The sequence below is a fragment of the Oncorhynchus kisutch genome, linkage group LG10, assembly GCF_002021735.2.
Source record: "Oncorhynchus kisutch isolate 150728-3 linkage group LG10, Okis_V2, whole genome shotgun sequence".
Lineage (NCBI taxonomy): Eukaryota > Metazoa > Chordata > Actinopteri > Salmoniformes > Salmonidae > Oncorhynchus > Oncorhynchus kisutch.
The window spans coordinates 47,129,126-47,142,736 of NC_034183.2; the positions used below are offsets into that span (position 1 = coordinate 47,129,126).

Genomic DNA, 13,611 nt, shown 5'->3' on the forward strand with positions numbered 1-13,611 from the left:
TTATGTGGGAGAACTTGCACAATTGGTGGCTGACTAAATACTTTTTTGCCCCACTGTATATGCCATTTATGCAGCAGACACAGTCCACACATTTTGGTATGTGACCCCAGTGAGAATCGAACACACAATTCTGGTGTTGCTAGTACCAGGCTTTAATAAACTGAGCCACATACAGGACTTCTGCAAATACATAAGTACAGTACTGCAAATTACAATACATGTCTACAATACAGATGGAAGACGTATAATTGCCATCCCCATGAGCGTACCACCCTCCTTCTGGCTATAGAGGAGGCATGCAATGATTCCAATCCAGACCAATTTAGACCGAAAGATCTTTCCCAAGGTACATGAATAATGAGGATATTTACTGCCATTTCGATCAAAACCTATGGCCAAGGCCAAATGCTCAAGACAGGCTTGATGCAAACTAGTTTATGCTAAAGATTGTTTCTTTCATTTCTTTCATTTGATTACATTGTGAAAGATGTCTTCAATGATCACACTTTTGATCACACATGGGATAGAAATGATGGAAATTTGATGTTCAGTCAATTTTCATGGGTAGTGCAAGTCTATAGCCTAATGTAAAACAGTGTAATGTACTGTAATTTACAGTACTGTAGCATACTACATTCAAAGGACAAGTTTTGGTATTGGATTAAATGGTTGTTAAAATAACTCAATTGAGAATATATCATTATGTTGTGTTTTTGTGATTAAACCAATGTACTAATTATATTTCACAGTAAACGTATATTTTAGATATATGGTTGTGTGGTGACAGATGTTTACAAACAAAATGAATGCACTATGAAAGGTTTTGAATGTAAGACTGGCTGTGTTGCAAGTGTTTTTGTGCTAAAGTTTAAAATATTCACCACATACTTGTGAAAGTAGTACCAAAGTGATAATTTAAAAAATATATATAATGTGATTCCATCTCAATAGAGATCAAGCTCTAAGCGCCTATATATTTATTGGTCTGGACTGTTAATATATAATTTCTTCCATTCCATTTTGTCCTTACAACTGTTTCATAGGATAATTTGTATAAAGAAGTCTATGGAAACAAGATTTGAATGTTATCTCAAGGGGTTATTTACATCTGTGTGTGTGCATGTGTGTGTAAATATTACATCATTTCAATTGGTGTAAATATAATTAATAAAAACAAAAACTTTATTATTCACACAAAAGACTAACTGTAAAATATGTGTTTCTCAGGCACCAAAGTGTCACAATTAGATGTTTTAAGTTCTCACATTGAAGTTCTATTAACATATCAATAGAGTATAAAATAGGCTACATTATAAATAACAACCTGAGTTTATGGCTTTTACCAAAAATCTATTGCAAATGCAAAGTACCAAATACAAATTTTTATTTCCTATAGTTCTCTGCAACTTCCAAGAGATGTTTTGTTTTGAACCATTGTGTAATAAAATGTTGTATGGCTCAATATGTGAATTGAGCCTTAATTACATCTATATAAATGCAAGAAATGGTAAGTATAATTTATGAATGTATGAAAATGGTACACACCACTTCCATGTATCTGTGGGTGTTTCATATTGTGAAGAAACAAAGGGTGTTGAATGCACTGACAGTATATATTTGAATAGCTGTAGATCAAAGAATATGTTCATTTAATGGTCCCACAGTGGTCCCACAGTGGGCCACTATAAAGGAAAGTGCCACCAAATAGGCTGCTATTCCATCCATTCTCATATCAAATCTCTCCAACAGAGTTAAATGAGCCACTGATAATATTAGCAACTCATCACTCTAAACATCCATCTAAACAGAACATGGATTTGTCCATTCGTTTTGTATACAGTTCCTCTGTTTTGAATCCAAAAGGAACAACAGAGACAATAAGTCCTTGTCCATGTTTCCCAACTTGTCCGTGAACTCCAGCCCTCTGTATTGGCACACAAATCCCATCACAGCCCTCTGGGCTTTATTTCCAATGAGTGGCCATGTTGTTGGACCACAGTTTGTTCCGATACGTTTTGTATTAGTACACCGCCCCCATATTCTTTGGTGGTGTTGTGTGCTGAAGAACCAGTCCTGAGTGCTGTGAACGTGACTGTGAGGTCTGTTGATACCAGTGATTAGTGTAGTCCTCCACATAACATAGAGTGGAGCTGAGGGAGGGCTGGGGAGCCTGCTCTCTAGTGGCAGGGTCTGTGGGTATACTACTGTCCCAAATGGCCAGGGACGGGGGTGAATTGCAGGACATAGAGTCACTGGCTCCTGGGCTGTGGTCCAGTGGAACTTCCCCGTATGTGTACAGCTTCTTGAATTTGGAACGCCGATTCTGGAACCAGATCTTGACCTGGAAGAAAAAATATTTGAGCCACAGGTTGTTTGGGATGTTTGTACAAGAAAATGTGAAGGTATGAGTTAAAAATATATTATCTAGCAAAGTTTTGTAATTTCGTATTGACACCCTATGCCTTATTAGAATAGAATATACCTAATTATATTGCATTGAAATTTGGAATCCAGATGCAAACTTAGATCCATAAATGAAGCTATCAATTATCAGATATGAAAACAAACAGGAAGAGGTTAATAAACCCGGTGGTTTGAAATATAATATAAACAATACTGTTTTTTTATCGCTTTGGTAAAAAATGTACAAGTATGTGGTGAATTGTAAGATACATGTTTCAAATTTGTACTTTGAATGTAGTATGCTCCAGTACTGTAAATAACAGTACATGACACTGTTTCCACATTAAGCTATACACTTGCACTACCCATTAAAATTGACTAAACAACAAATTTCCATAATTTCTATCCCATGTGTGATCAAAGGTATGATGATTGAAGACATCTTCACAATGTAATCAAATGAAAGAAATGAAAGAAATATGTTTTAGCAGACACTAGTTTGCATTAAGCCTGTCTTGAGCATTTGGCCATAGAATTTGCAGTAATTATTCTCATTGTTCATGTACCTGGGGAAAAACCTTTTGTCATGGCAAACTTCATTTTGGATACATGTTTATTGTATAGGGAATGCATTTCTTTCTTGTTTTGGACTTTCTGGATTATTTATGCATTGGTATTGTATTGATATTGTATTACTGCACTGTAGGAGCTAGAAACACAAGCATTTCATTCAACTGCTGTAACATTAGCTAATCTGTGTACATGACCACTACACTTTTGTTACATACAGTGCATCTCTGATCAGATTTATTTTTTTACTTACTGTGAAGTAAAATCAGAGTCAATGTCATAGTAGTACATAGTAGTATCATATTTTTTATGTTTATACTTTACAGACATACTTTTTAATATGTAATTCTCAAAATCTGTAGTAGACAAACCAGTTTACGTGTACAATCTATAGGTTTACCAAATATTTAAATGATCATCAAATCAAATCAAATTTATTTATATAGCCCTTCGTACATCAGCTGATATCTCAAAGTGCTGTACAGAAACCCAGCCTAAAACCCCAAACAGCAAGCAATGCAGGTGTAGAAGCATCATCAATTAAGAACAGTCAGATTAAGTAATAGTAACATGTCTTTTAACAAAAGAAAAGTGAATCATATCAAAAGTAATGTGAGTATTGCATTGTGAAAGGAAATTACTTTATATGAACATGTATTTCTAGATTAAACACTGTTTAAGTTGGGCTCCCGAGTGGCGCAGCAGTCTAAGGCACTGCATCTCAGTGCAAGAGGTGTCCTACAGTCCCTGGTTTGAATCCCGGCTGTATCACATCCAGATGTGATTGGGAGTCCCATAGAGCGGTGCACAATTGGCCCAGCATTGTTTGGATTTGGCTGGCGTCATTGTAAATAAGAATTGGTTCTTAACTGACTTGCCTACTTAAATAAAGGTTTTAAAAAACAGCATTTAATTAAGTTTGGTGAAAAAGTGACTATGATTTTGCATGTTGTATTAAGTCAATTGAACATGTGCTAAGAGTTTAAAACAACTGCCTTTTTGATCATCTGTTTTGTACTAAGAGTTGTGAAAATGTACCAAATACTTTTGAAAATTAAAAGCGATAAAAACCTATAACGTCTCAGATGATTCACTAAGTGTAGAATTACAGTATGCAAAAAGATGCCAGCATAGTTCATGGTTTTATTAGACAAAAGAACATAAATCGTAGAGATATTTAATCTCTCAAAGCGTGTCATAACAGTGGTATGTGTCTTCCTCACCTGTGTTTGTGTCACGCCGAGATGAGCCGCTAGTTCGGCTCTCTCAGGAAGAGACAAATACTGAGCTCCCTGAAAGCGATGTTGCAACGCAGCGAGCTGGTAACTAGAATATATGGTGCGAGGTTTTCTGATTTTTCTAGGCTTTCCGTTGACCATTCTCACCTCAGGCTCTGGTTCCTCTTTCGCTAAAAAAATGAAAAATGACAACAGAGCATTAGTAGGCTAAAGGACTTGAGGGGCTCATACATTTACACTAGACTACAGAGGGCTTCAACAGTAGACTATAGGCCTATGCCTACAGAAAAAAAGTATTATGATAACAGATTAATTAATTTATGATATATTTCATAAGTAAACATCATTAAAAAATATATGATTATGCCTTACATTGTTTTTACCAGCTCTGAAATAGGCTTTACTCAATAGCCTAAACAGGGTTTGGTGCACAAAATGTCTCTGTCCAAGATATTACAATGCCCCTCACACTATAATGGGAGATGTCACTAATGAGAGAAGATGATTGGTGCATCGAGTATATAGGCTATTTAGCCGTCATGTATTGTTTGTGGTGTTTTCACATGGAGTGATCAAGTCAAAACTCTAAGACAGGCTATTGAGCCAAAAACCAATGTGTGCCAGACTGACATGTCGTGACACCTCATGTTGATGCATGTGGTTTTGGGCTTAGCCCTGGGCTAAGAAAGATTCTTCCTGGAATGTCAATGCTACCAGCTAAACGGTATGTTATAGGGCCTGGATACCTAAACATTGTTAACACTAAAATTACCAATGACAACGCAAACACAATAGTAGTTCTCTCTCAAATGTGAAGGTTTCAGCTGCTTTGCAAAACCAATTTTGGAAAAAATAAGGAAATCTTTTGCGTTTATAGAATAGGCTACATTTTCATTTTCATTCTAGGCCATATGAACAATTTATATTATTTAAGAGCTTAATAGCATAGTGTGTTATTGCAAAACAATCAAAGTAGACTAGGCCCAATGGGTAATTAGAATTTTAGGATAAAAATTATATAATACACTATTCCCTGGGAGCTCATCTTAAAGGTAAAGAACAGTCAAAATCATGTATTTCATGAAATGTAATGATATTTGGATGAAACCAGATCAAGTATGATGACCAATGTATGAAAAGTATGACTGTTGCTTCTACATTGATCAAGTTTGATCATAAAGTTACTGGTCCCCTCCCCCATGTCAAACAATTGGTTCAGGAGGCGGGATTATTAAGGTGATAGGGTCTCATAACCTTAATTTTCTATTACCTAATTTAAATAAGTACCACCTTGTAACCAACATCGGAGAAGGCGTGGTTGCAAATGGGCCTGTGTAACCGTATAGCTTCCATCCCTCTCCTCCCCTACCTGGGCTCGAACCAGGGACCCTCTGCACACATCAACAATAGCCACCCTTGAATTACCGTTACCCAATCGCTCCACAAAAGACACAGCCTTTTGTGAACAACTACTTCAAGGTCCCAGAGCGAGTGAAGTCACTGATTTAAACGCTATTAGCGCGCACCCCGCTAACCAATTCACATTGGTTACACTCAGCCCCCTTTTGACCTCCTCCTTTTCCGCAGCAACCAGTGATCCGAGTCAACAGCATCAATGTAACAGTTTTGCTTCCGTCCCTCTCCTCGCCCGTACCTGGGCTCAAAACAGGGACCCTCTGCACACATCAACAACAGCCAGCCTCGAAGCATCATTACCCATCGCTCCACAAAAGCCGCGGCCCTTGCAGAGCAAAGGGAACAACTACTTCAAGGTCTCAGAGCGAGAGACGTCACCGATTGAAACGCTATTAGCGCGCACCCCGCTAACATTTTACATCGGCTACACATGGTTTATATAGCTAGATAGCTACTTTACTGTGCCAAAATTTGGTGGTAGGGTATCAGCAAATATAATTAAAAGTTTGCCATATTCATCTATGGCAATGTTTACATTTTCATCTGTGTCTGGTGTTAGCTAACTACTGTCTTCAGCCATCATGGAACAAAAGAGAGGGAAGGGTCGTTCAAAACTCTGACGCAGTTGTCAAGTCAAGACATTCGTTAGTGCTGCCTGTGAACCGCATCAGAGACATGCCAAACGGGAAATGTATAAAACATTTTTGACATCAAGCAAATTTGGTGATATACATTGCTATATAATATAATATATATATAATGTATATAATGATATAATCATTGCTTTGTATATCACCAAATTTGCTTGAGATGATTTTACTGCAACACTGCTCAGTGCAACCAAGTTGCTTGAGAGCTCTCATATATGCTCCCCGCCCACTCGCCTGTCTTCTCAAACTTCCTAGTGGTTAGCTATGAGCTAATTTTGAGCATTTCTATTCAAAACTAATATTATGGGTAATATTTTAGTCACTCAAAATGCTATTTTACATGGGATTTAGAATGACTGTTTGGTACCTTTAAGACTTTTTTTTTATTTTTTACAAAAATACAAAATGGGGTAGGATTTAGCTCATTTTATTTTAATTAAAAGTTGTCACATATCACATGTTGTTAGCTTTGCAGCCTAGAAAGCAGAATAGCAAAAAAATATGTTTCTGCATAGCATATCCTTGCAGATTTTTTGTATCACGTGAAGTAAATGTGATAACATGTGAAACAAGTAAAAGCAACACGTGATAACATGAAAGTACACATGTGAAAACATTTCAGCACACATGAAAACATATTATATGAAATAAATCTGACAATTTGGGGAGGCAAAATTTCTACGTGATACCATGCTACATGTGACAACATTTGAAAGTTTTTCAGTTATGAACGCCATGAACCAAGAGGTATTGAGTTCATATCCCACATGAGGACATGTTGAATAATAATTATTGTATAAATAAACATGCACAAAATAATCATGTATGTAAAATAATGTAGGTAGGCCTAAAAATCAATAGTAGGCTACGCTAACGTATACTATTTTCGAAACCTTTGAACTCCCCCCAAATTAATGCCCAACACCAATATTAGGCTGACCAAATGTAAATTCGATTCATATCAATTTAAATAGGCCCATTTAAATTATGTGGCATAAAGGTTGGTCCTCGTCGATAAGCGATAGCCTACGCATTTGGGATGGTTAATTTAACATGGGCCACATTGACACTATTAATAAACTATTAATAAACATAACTTCGAGACAACTCTTTATTCACCAAAAATGGCAACGCGTCTCATGCGTAAAACTTACCGATATCTTGGAGATGTGACTGTATGTCCCGGGTATAATGAGCGTATTGCTTATGGGGATAAGGGGGATACGGGTATTCCGATTTTGCAATGTAGGCCCCCGATACCCCAATCCCATGGAGATTGTAATGGTGATGATACGAGTATGGTTTCATTGGTTGCGAGTAGGACTGGCCGTGGCTGGGGTAGTAGCCGTGGTGGCTGTGCATCGTCTGGCCGCTGTAGAACCCCATGTCCATGGGAGAAGACTTTGGCAGCGTCGGGAAATCATTGGAGCCAGGGTGACAGCTCACTGTGGCGTGGGGATCAGACGACAGGCTCGATGCCGCCTTCTCAGAAGTAGTTCCATTCATCCTGCTCCGCCCTCCTTCACTCTCCTAATAAAAACCTCCAGAAAGTGTGGAGACTTGTAAGAAATGCGTAGTAAGTTGAAAGTTTGAAAAGAAGTTTGAAAAGAAAACATCAACTCCCGAAATAAAACAAAAACAATAGGCCTATTGTGGAGCATCGAAATCCTCAGAGCCCATCCAAAGTCCCTCGGCGAGACTGCACTGCACTGTGGCGGCACCCAACCCAATTGAACTCAAATTTACAGAGCGAGGGGAGTGGATGCTTCATTCCCATTGGTTCCAAACAGCCTCTGCTTCGTTTACCCTGAGGGATAAACTCGAAAATTTCAAGAACCTCCCCCGGACAGAACCACAGTCCCACAACCTTTCTGAAAGTAGAAGATACATTTTCTGTTGGATGTGTTTATTACATGTTTAGTCTGTCTGCAACAAGGATTTGCACCATTCTTCAGTGGAGTTGTGTATACAAACAAAAAAACGTAGCCTATATATATAACTAGGCAAGTCAGTTAAGAACAAATTCATATTTTCAATGACGGCCTAGCAACAGTGGGTAAACTCCCTTGCTCGGGCAGAACGAAATATTTTCACCTTGTCAGCTCAGGGATTCTAGCTTGCAACCTTTCGATTACAAATCCAACGCTCTAACCACCAGGCTACCTGCCGCCCCTATATGCATAGGTTTGGTCCTATGCTATTTATTCATGGGCTTTTGGATCAATTTGATAGACTAAATCCTCTTTAGGTTGGCTCGTGACTTGCCCTAAGGCCTTTCCCTAGGTGTAGCAGCCCTATAATTGTGTCATCGCTAGTTACCACAATCAATAAGTAAAACCCCCCCTATTTCTACCATTTATCTTCTTAAAATCGGATTTTAAACCTACCCGTAACCTTAACCATACTGCTAAACCTTATGCCTAACGCTTTTTGTTTTCATTCATATTTACGAAAGCCTAAGCCAATTCTGACTTTGTGACTGTGGTAACTAGTGGAAACCCAAGACGTGGCCGGCCATTCCATGCACATCCTCCAAAATGACACCAAGGTTTGGATAAATCAAGGTAACGTGTGTGTAATTCGACTTCGCTTATTATCAGATATGCAGCAAATGACTCATACAAAACACAATTAACTCATATACCCTATAGATAAGTGAAAGTGAAACCAAGTGAAACTCTCATGAAGGTGTGTAAAAACAAGAAACATCAACTTTCGCTTTCCTCTTTTAACTTCCATGGTTGAACGTTTTTAACTTTTGTCTATTAGCAGTGGACCATGTTGTACAGAGCCCCTTGGGGATCGTGATAGGGGGTTAAAACAGCCAGGCTAATCAGTTCCCTCGGATTTTATCCATTCCCTCTGTTTTTTATTGATTTGTTCTCTCTATTTTATTATCCATTCCCTCTGTTTTTTATTCCTTAAATCGTTGGTTTTTGTTCATATAAATTACTCCTGAACTCCTTGTGGATTTATGTAGCCTCTCTCCCATCATGGTCTCATAGACTAGACATAACATAGTAACTTTAAATCTGGTACATTCAAATTCGTGTGATATGTGACATTTGGTATGGAGTTTGAATCTCATCACAGACAATTTTAGCTAATGAGCAACTTCAACTACTTACTAGTTTTTAGCTACTTTGCATGTCAGCTAACCTTTCCCTAACTCTAACTTTAACCCTTTAACTTAAATCCTAAAATTAACCCTAACCCATAGCCTAGTTAGCCAGCTAGCTAACATTAGGTCACCTAGCTAGAATTCGTAACATATCATACATTTTGTAAGTTTGTAAGATATAATACGAATTGTAATTCATAACGTAAATGGGTGACGGAATCCAAAAATGTATACATACCATATGAAACATAGCATACTAAATCTCAGATTTGCATACAGAATAATACAAAATGCCCTGAAACCAGCTTGGATCTCTAAATATAAATCTACATAAATATGCATGTATAGGTCTTGTAGTTATCATCCGCTAGTATATAGACTTTTCCTTTTGAAGGACTGTCTGTAACTATTCTAAGCCTAACCACCTCCGAGGCCTGAGCCCTAAGCCTAACCTCTCTGACCCACATGCCTAATCCTAACCACTCCTGAGGCCTGAGCCCTAACCTCTCTGGCCCCTGTGCCGAACCCTAACCACCCCAGAGACCTGAGTCCCAACCATAACCTTTCTGGCCAATAAAACCAAACCATAACCACCCCAGAGACCTGAATCCTAACCTTAACCTCTCTGGCCTCCATACCTAACCCCAACCATTCCTGAGGCCTGAGTCCTAACCCTAAACCCTCCTTGGTTCTCATGCCTAACCCTAACCCCTAGGGAGATCCAGTCCCTTTTCCCACCATGATAAGTTTAATTGACACTTTTACCTACAACTATAAAAAATATTTGTCTACAAATTATTTTGAATATACCCCCCTATTTTCTTATGGCAAAATACATCCCGTTTTGTTCAATGTATATGAGATCATCCTCAACAGCTAACATCACTTTTTGTGAATTTTGAAGAATTTATGTAGGCCAATAATATAAAACATAAATCACATAAAAGCCTCAGAATTCATAAAGGTCATGTTAACTGACTGCTATTATCGGGGAGGGGGGACGTATTATGCGCGAAATGAGGGCGGAAAGCCTTTATGCGTAGATATTGATATAGCCTATAACCATCACATCTAAGTAAACTTGGGAGTCACGCGATGATATGGTGTGTTGTCCTCCCACTATGACTCGTGAAAACATGCAGTTTGTTAGGCTACAGATTAAATAAATGTATTAACTTCAGTGGTGAACGTGCACAGTGATGCGTTTTATGCCGGTTTCCAATAAATATCTCGTGTGACATGAGGATCGATGCTTGACTGCCGTTTGACAAATACAAATATTCTCGCTATTATCCATAATAATCTCATGTCGACTAGCCTACCCGCACAGGCACTGTATCTGTCAGTAGTTGGCTGGAGCGCACGTGCCAAGACCAGAGTAGACACATTTTATATTTAACACAAGCCACTGATAGCTATTTGCTTTGTTGCAATTACAATATGTTCAATTGGATATTTGCCAGGCTAGGGTATAGATAGCTAAAAAAAAACTCCTCCGAAATACAGATTTAAGGTCATGAAGCAGAATTCCTGCCTAGGGATGAGAGCACATCATTACACCAAATTTGCACTCTGAGTGATTTTGCATGCCCGTTTCTATTATTTGCCCTTATGATTCAGAGGCATATAAAAACTCTATGGCATATGGAAATAAGCTATTGAATGGTCAGTGGTCATCACCATTTGAAGCATGTAATTAAATATAATTACAATTTGGCTGCAATATGTTATAGGCCAAGTGGGACCATCATGGTAGCCTAAAAGAGAAGAGGGAACTAATAAAACATGAGGGAATGGATAAACCTTGGAAGCTAATAAAGAGAGGGAAAGAGAGGGAACAAATAAAAAAAGAGGGAAAATCATTTTTAAAAAGAGGGAATGGATTAGCCTGGCTGTTTATTTTTCAAGACCCCTAAGTGGCTCCATAAAGGTTAATTAGGTGGGATATAAAATGCAGTCTTATTCATGATTAGATTAGACCATTTTTGAAGTTGGAAAACATTTGACAAACTGATTGGAGTGAAATGTTTCTTGAATAAGCATGTAGCCTGTTATTTCATAGTACTTTTGTCAGACAGTAGACACACCAATTACAATGTTAACATGGCTCAAGCAGAGCGTGAAGGATTTAGACATATATATTACCAAATTAGTAAATCTAAAGAGATTATTTTCCCCTTTCATCTGTGACCCAACTACAAAACAATTTAACTTGTGAAAATTCTAATCCAATAGCGCTCCCTGGTGTCTGATAAGTGTAGCTACATGATGACATTCAGATGTAACCTGTGCACCTTTTGGTGTCTGTCCCAGATGACACTGTTCCCTATATGGTTTACCACTTTAGGACAGGCCCTATAGGGCTGGGCTATGTTAAGATGCCCTAGCTGGGTAAAATGGTTTGGTGAATAGACCCAGGACTCATTGCAGCTCTGACTGTTCAATCATCTTTTGCCTATGTTTGAGTTGTCTAAAATTTAATAAAATTTAACAATTAATTTACCCTGATAAATGTAGCACATATGCTGAACCTGATAACATATGCAAGATAAAACTCTATATACAGAGACACGATAGATTTGAAAACAAATCAAGGTATTTCTTGATTATTGTAATAGGCAAAAACGAGGCAAAGTCCATCTAGTTTAGGTCCTTCAAACAGAAAATTAAGCTGTGACATTCAATATATTTATTAGCACTTGTCTTTTCTCTGTCTCATGGGAAATGGTCGACTAGTAGTCCTTGCAAAAAGTAGTCCCCAAACCTTACAGCTTTTAACTGTAAGCCCTGTTTTTTTAAATACATGAGGAATAAACAACCAACGCACTGCACTCCCTGTCAGCTAGTCACAACACATACAACCAGGTCAATCACCACCACTCCCGAAAGCACAGAGGGCTTATTTTATTCTCGTTTAGTGTAATAAAAATAAAGGGATGGGCGGGGTGTTAGCATGGCAGGCCTGACAGACACACACCTGGCAACATTATGTACAAACTGGAATTGGAGGCAGGGAAAGGAAACAATTACACCTGGATTAAAATACTATTAGAGATCATATCAGGTACTTTATATGTTCTCGATTGAGCTAACCTGTTGAAATGGAACAAATAGGAAAGTCCCAAAAAGGAAAATCACACCCTCCTGGCTCCCCAGGCAGGATAAAACAAACACTCAGTGCTTGAACGATTTTCAAACAACAGGTCTGGGAACTATAAAACGGTGTGGCGATGACTGTGTCCTTTTCCTGTGGCATGTTCGCAGGGACAGTGGTCCGTTTCATCTGTCCACTCTGGCACAAAGCCAGCAGACCCAGATTGCCATCTGTGTGTGTTGGGGGGGATGAAGGCAAGAAAACATATGGGTTGGCCAGGGGTTGTTTGGCAATAGAACTGAACCTTAAGGCAATGTAAGCCCACCAATTACACTCTTTCAGAGATCTTTCATGCATGTTATGTATATGTTTGTTTCTTTATTGTTCATTTTTTACAAGATTCCCTGATGGTCGGCAAAGAGGGGGATGCCGAGGAACATAGAAACCTGTGATGGAGATGCCAGTAGTTGGAATGTCTGTTTTTTTATTTTAAATGTACCCAGACTGAATTGAAGAGGGGCGGGGGTGGGGGGGCAGCCTATCCCTGTCAGTTTGTGGGTTGGTCGGTTGTTTTTTTTGCTTGCTGGGTTGTTTGAGTCCGAACACCGCCCTCTCTCCCCTTCCCGGAGTGCTTCACAAACTTGCCGGACAAGCTCTGTGCTGGGGTACAGGTGGTCTCCTCTTTGGGAAGAGACAAAAGGGAAAATATATTAACTAGCAGGCTGGGGCAGCAGATTTAGGGACCCCGATCAAGCCTAGTCATGGACTAAATAGCATACTCAATTGAACGTGGTTAATCTGTGTTCGGGAAACCGTCCCATAATTTCCAAAGCAGGGCTGTCATACATACCTATGACACATATTCAACATACATTTATTCTATAAGACTCCAATTCTGCTCACGGCTCAGGGGACTGGCTGACCCATGTGAGCTTCTTGGCTTTGTTGTAGAGTGAGTCCACCACTTTGCTCATGTTCCGAATGGTCTCCATGACCGCCTCATACGTTGTGTCTACTGCAGGCTCATCGAAGATGATCAGCACACCCTCGCCTTTGTCCAATATACCTAGAGAAGGAGGTGGAGGGATGGTGTCAAGTAGGTACAGAGTAAAGGCAAAA

General features: G+C 38.8%; 1 protein-coding gene across 2 annotated transcripts; it reads right to left on the reverse strand.

Annotated features, from left to right (window-relative positions):
- LOC109897555 (homeobox protein Dlx3b) lies at positions 1–8,035 on the reverse strand. Of its 2 annotated transcripts, none has more exons than XM_020492060.2 (3): positions 7,432–8,035; positions 4,359–4,381; positions 1–2,341 (listed from the first exon to the last, which is right to left on the reverse strand). In XM_020492060.2, the coding sequence occupies exons 1-3, from the start codon at positions 7,781–7,783 to the stop codon at positions 2,021–2,023; spliced, it is 696 nt and encodes a 231-aa protein (XP_020347649.1). In that variant the 5' UTR covers positions 7,784–8,035; the 3' UTR covers positions 1–2,020. The 2 variants fall into 2 exon arrangements, with proteins under 2 accessions (XP_020347649.1, XP_020347648.1); XM_020492059.2 differs by having other exon boundaries at positions 4,197–4,381; positions 7,432–8,032.
- Positions 8,036–13,611: the final 5,576 nt, after the last annotated feature.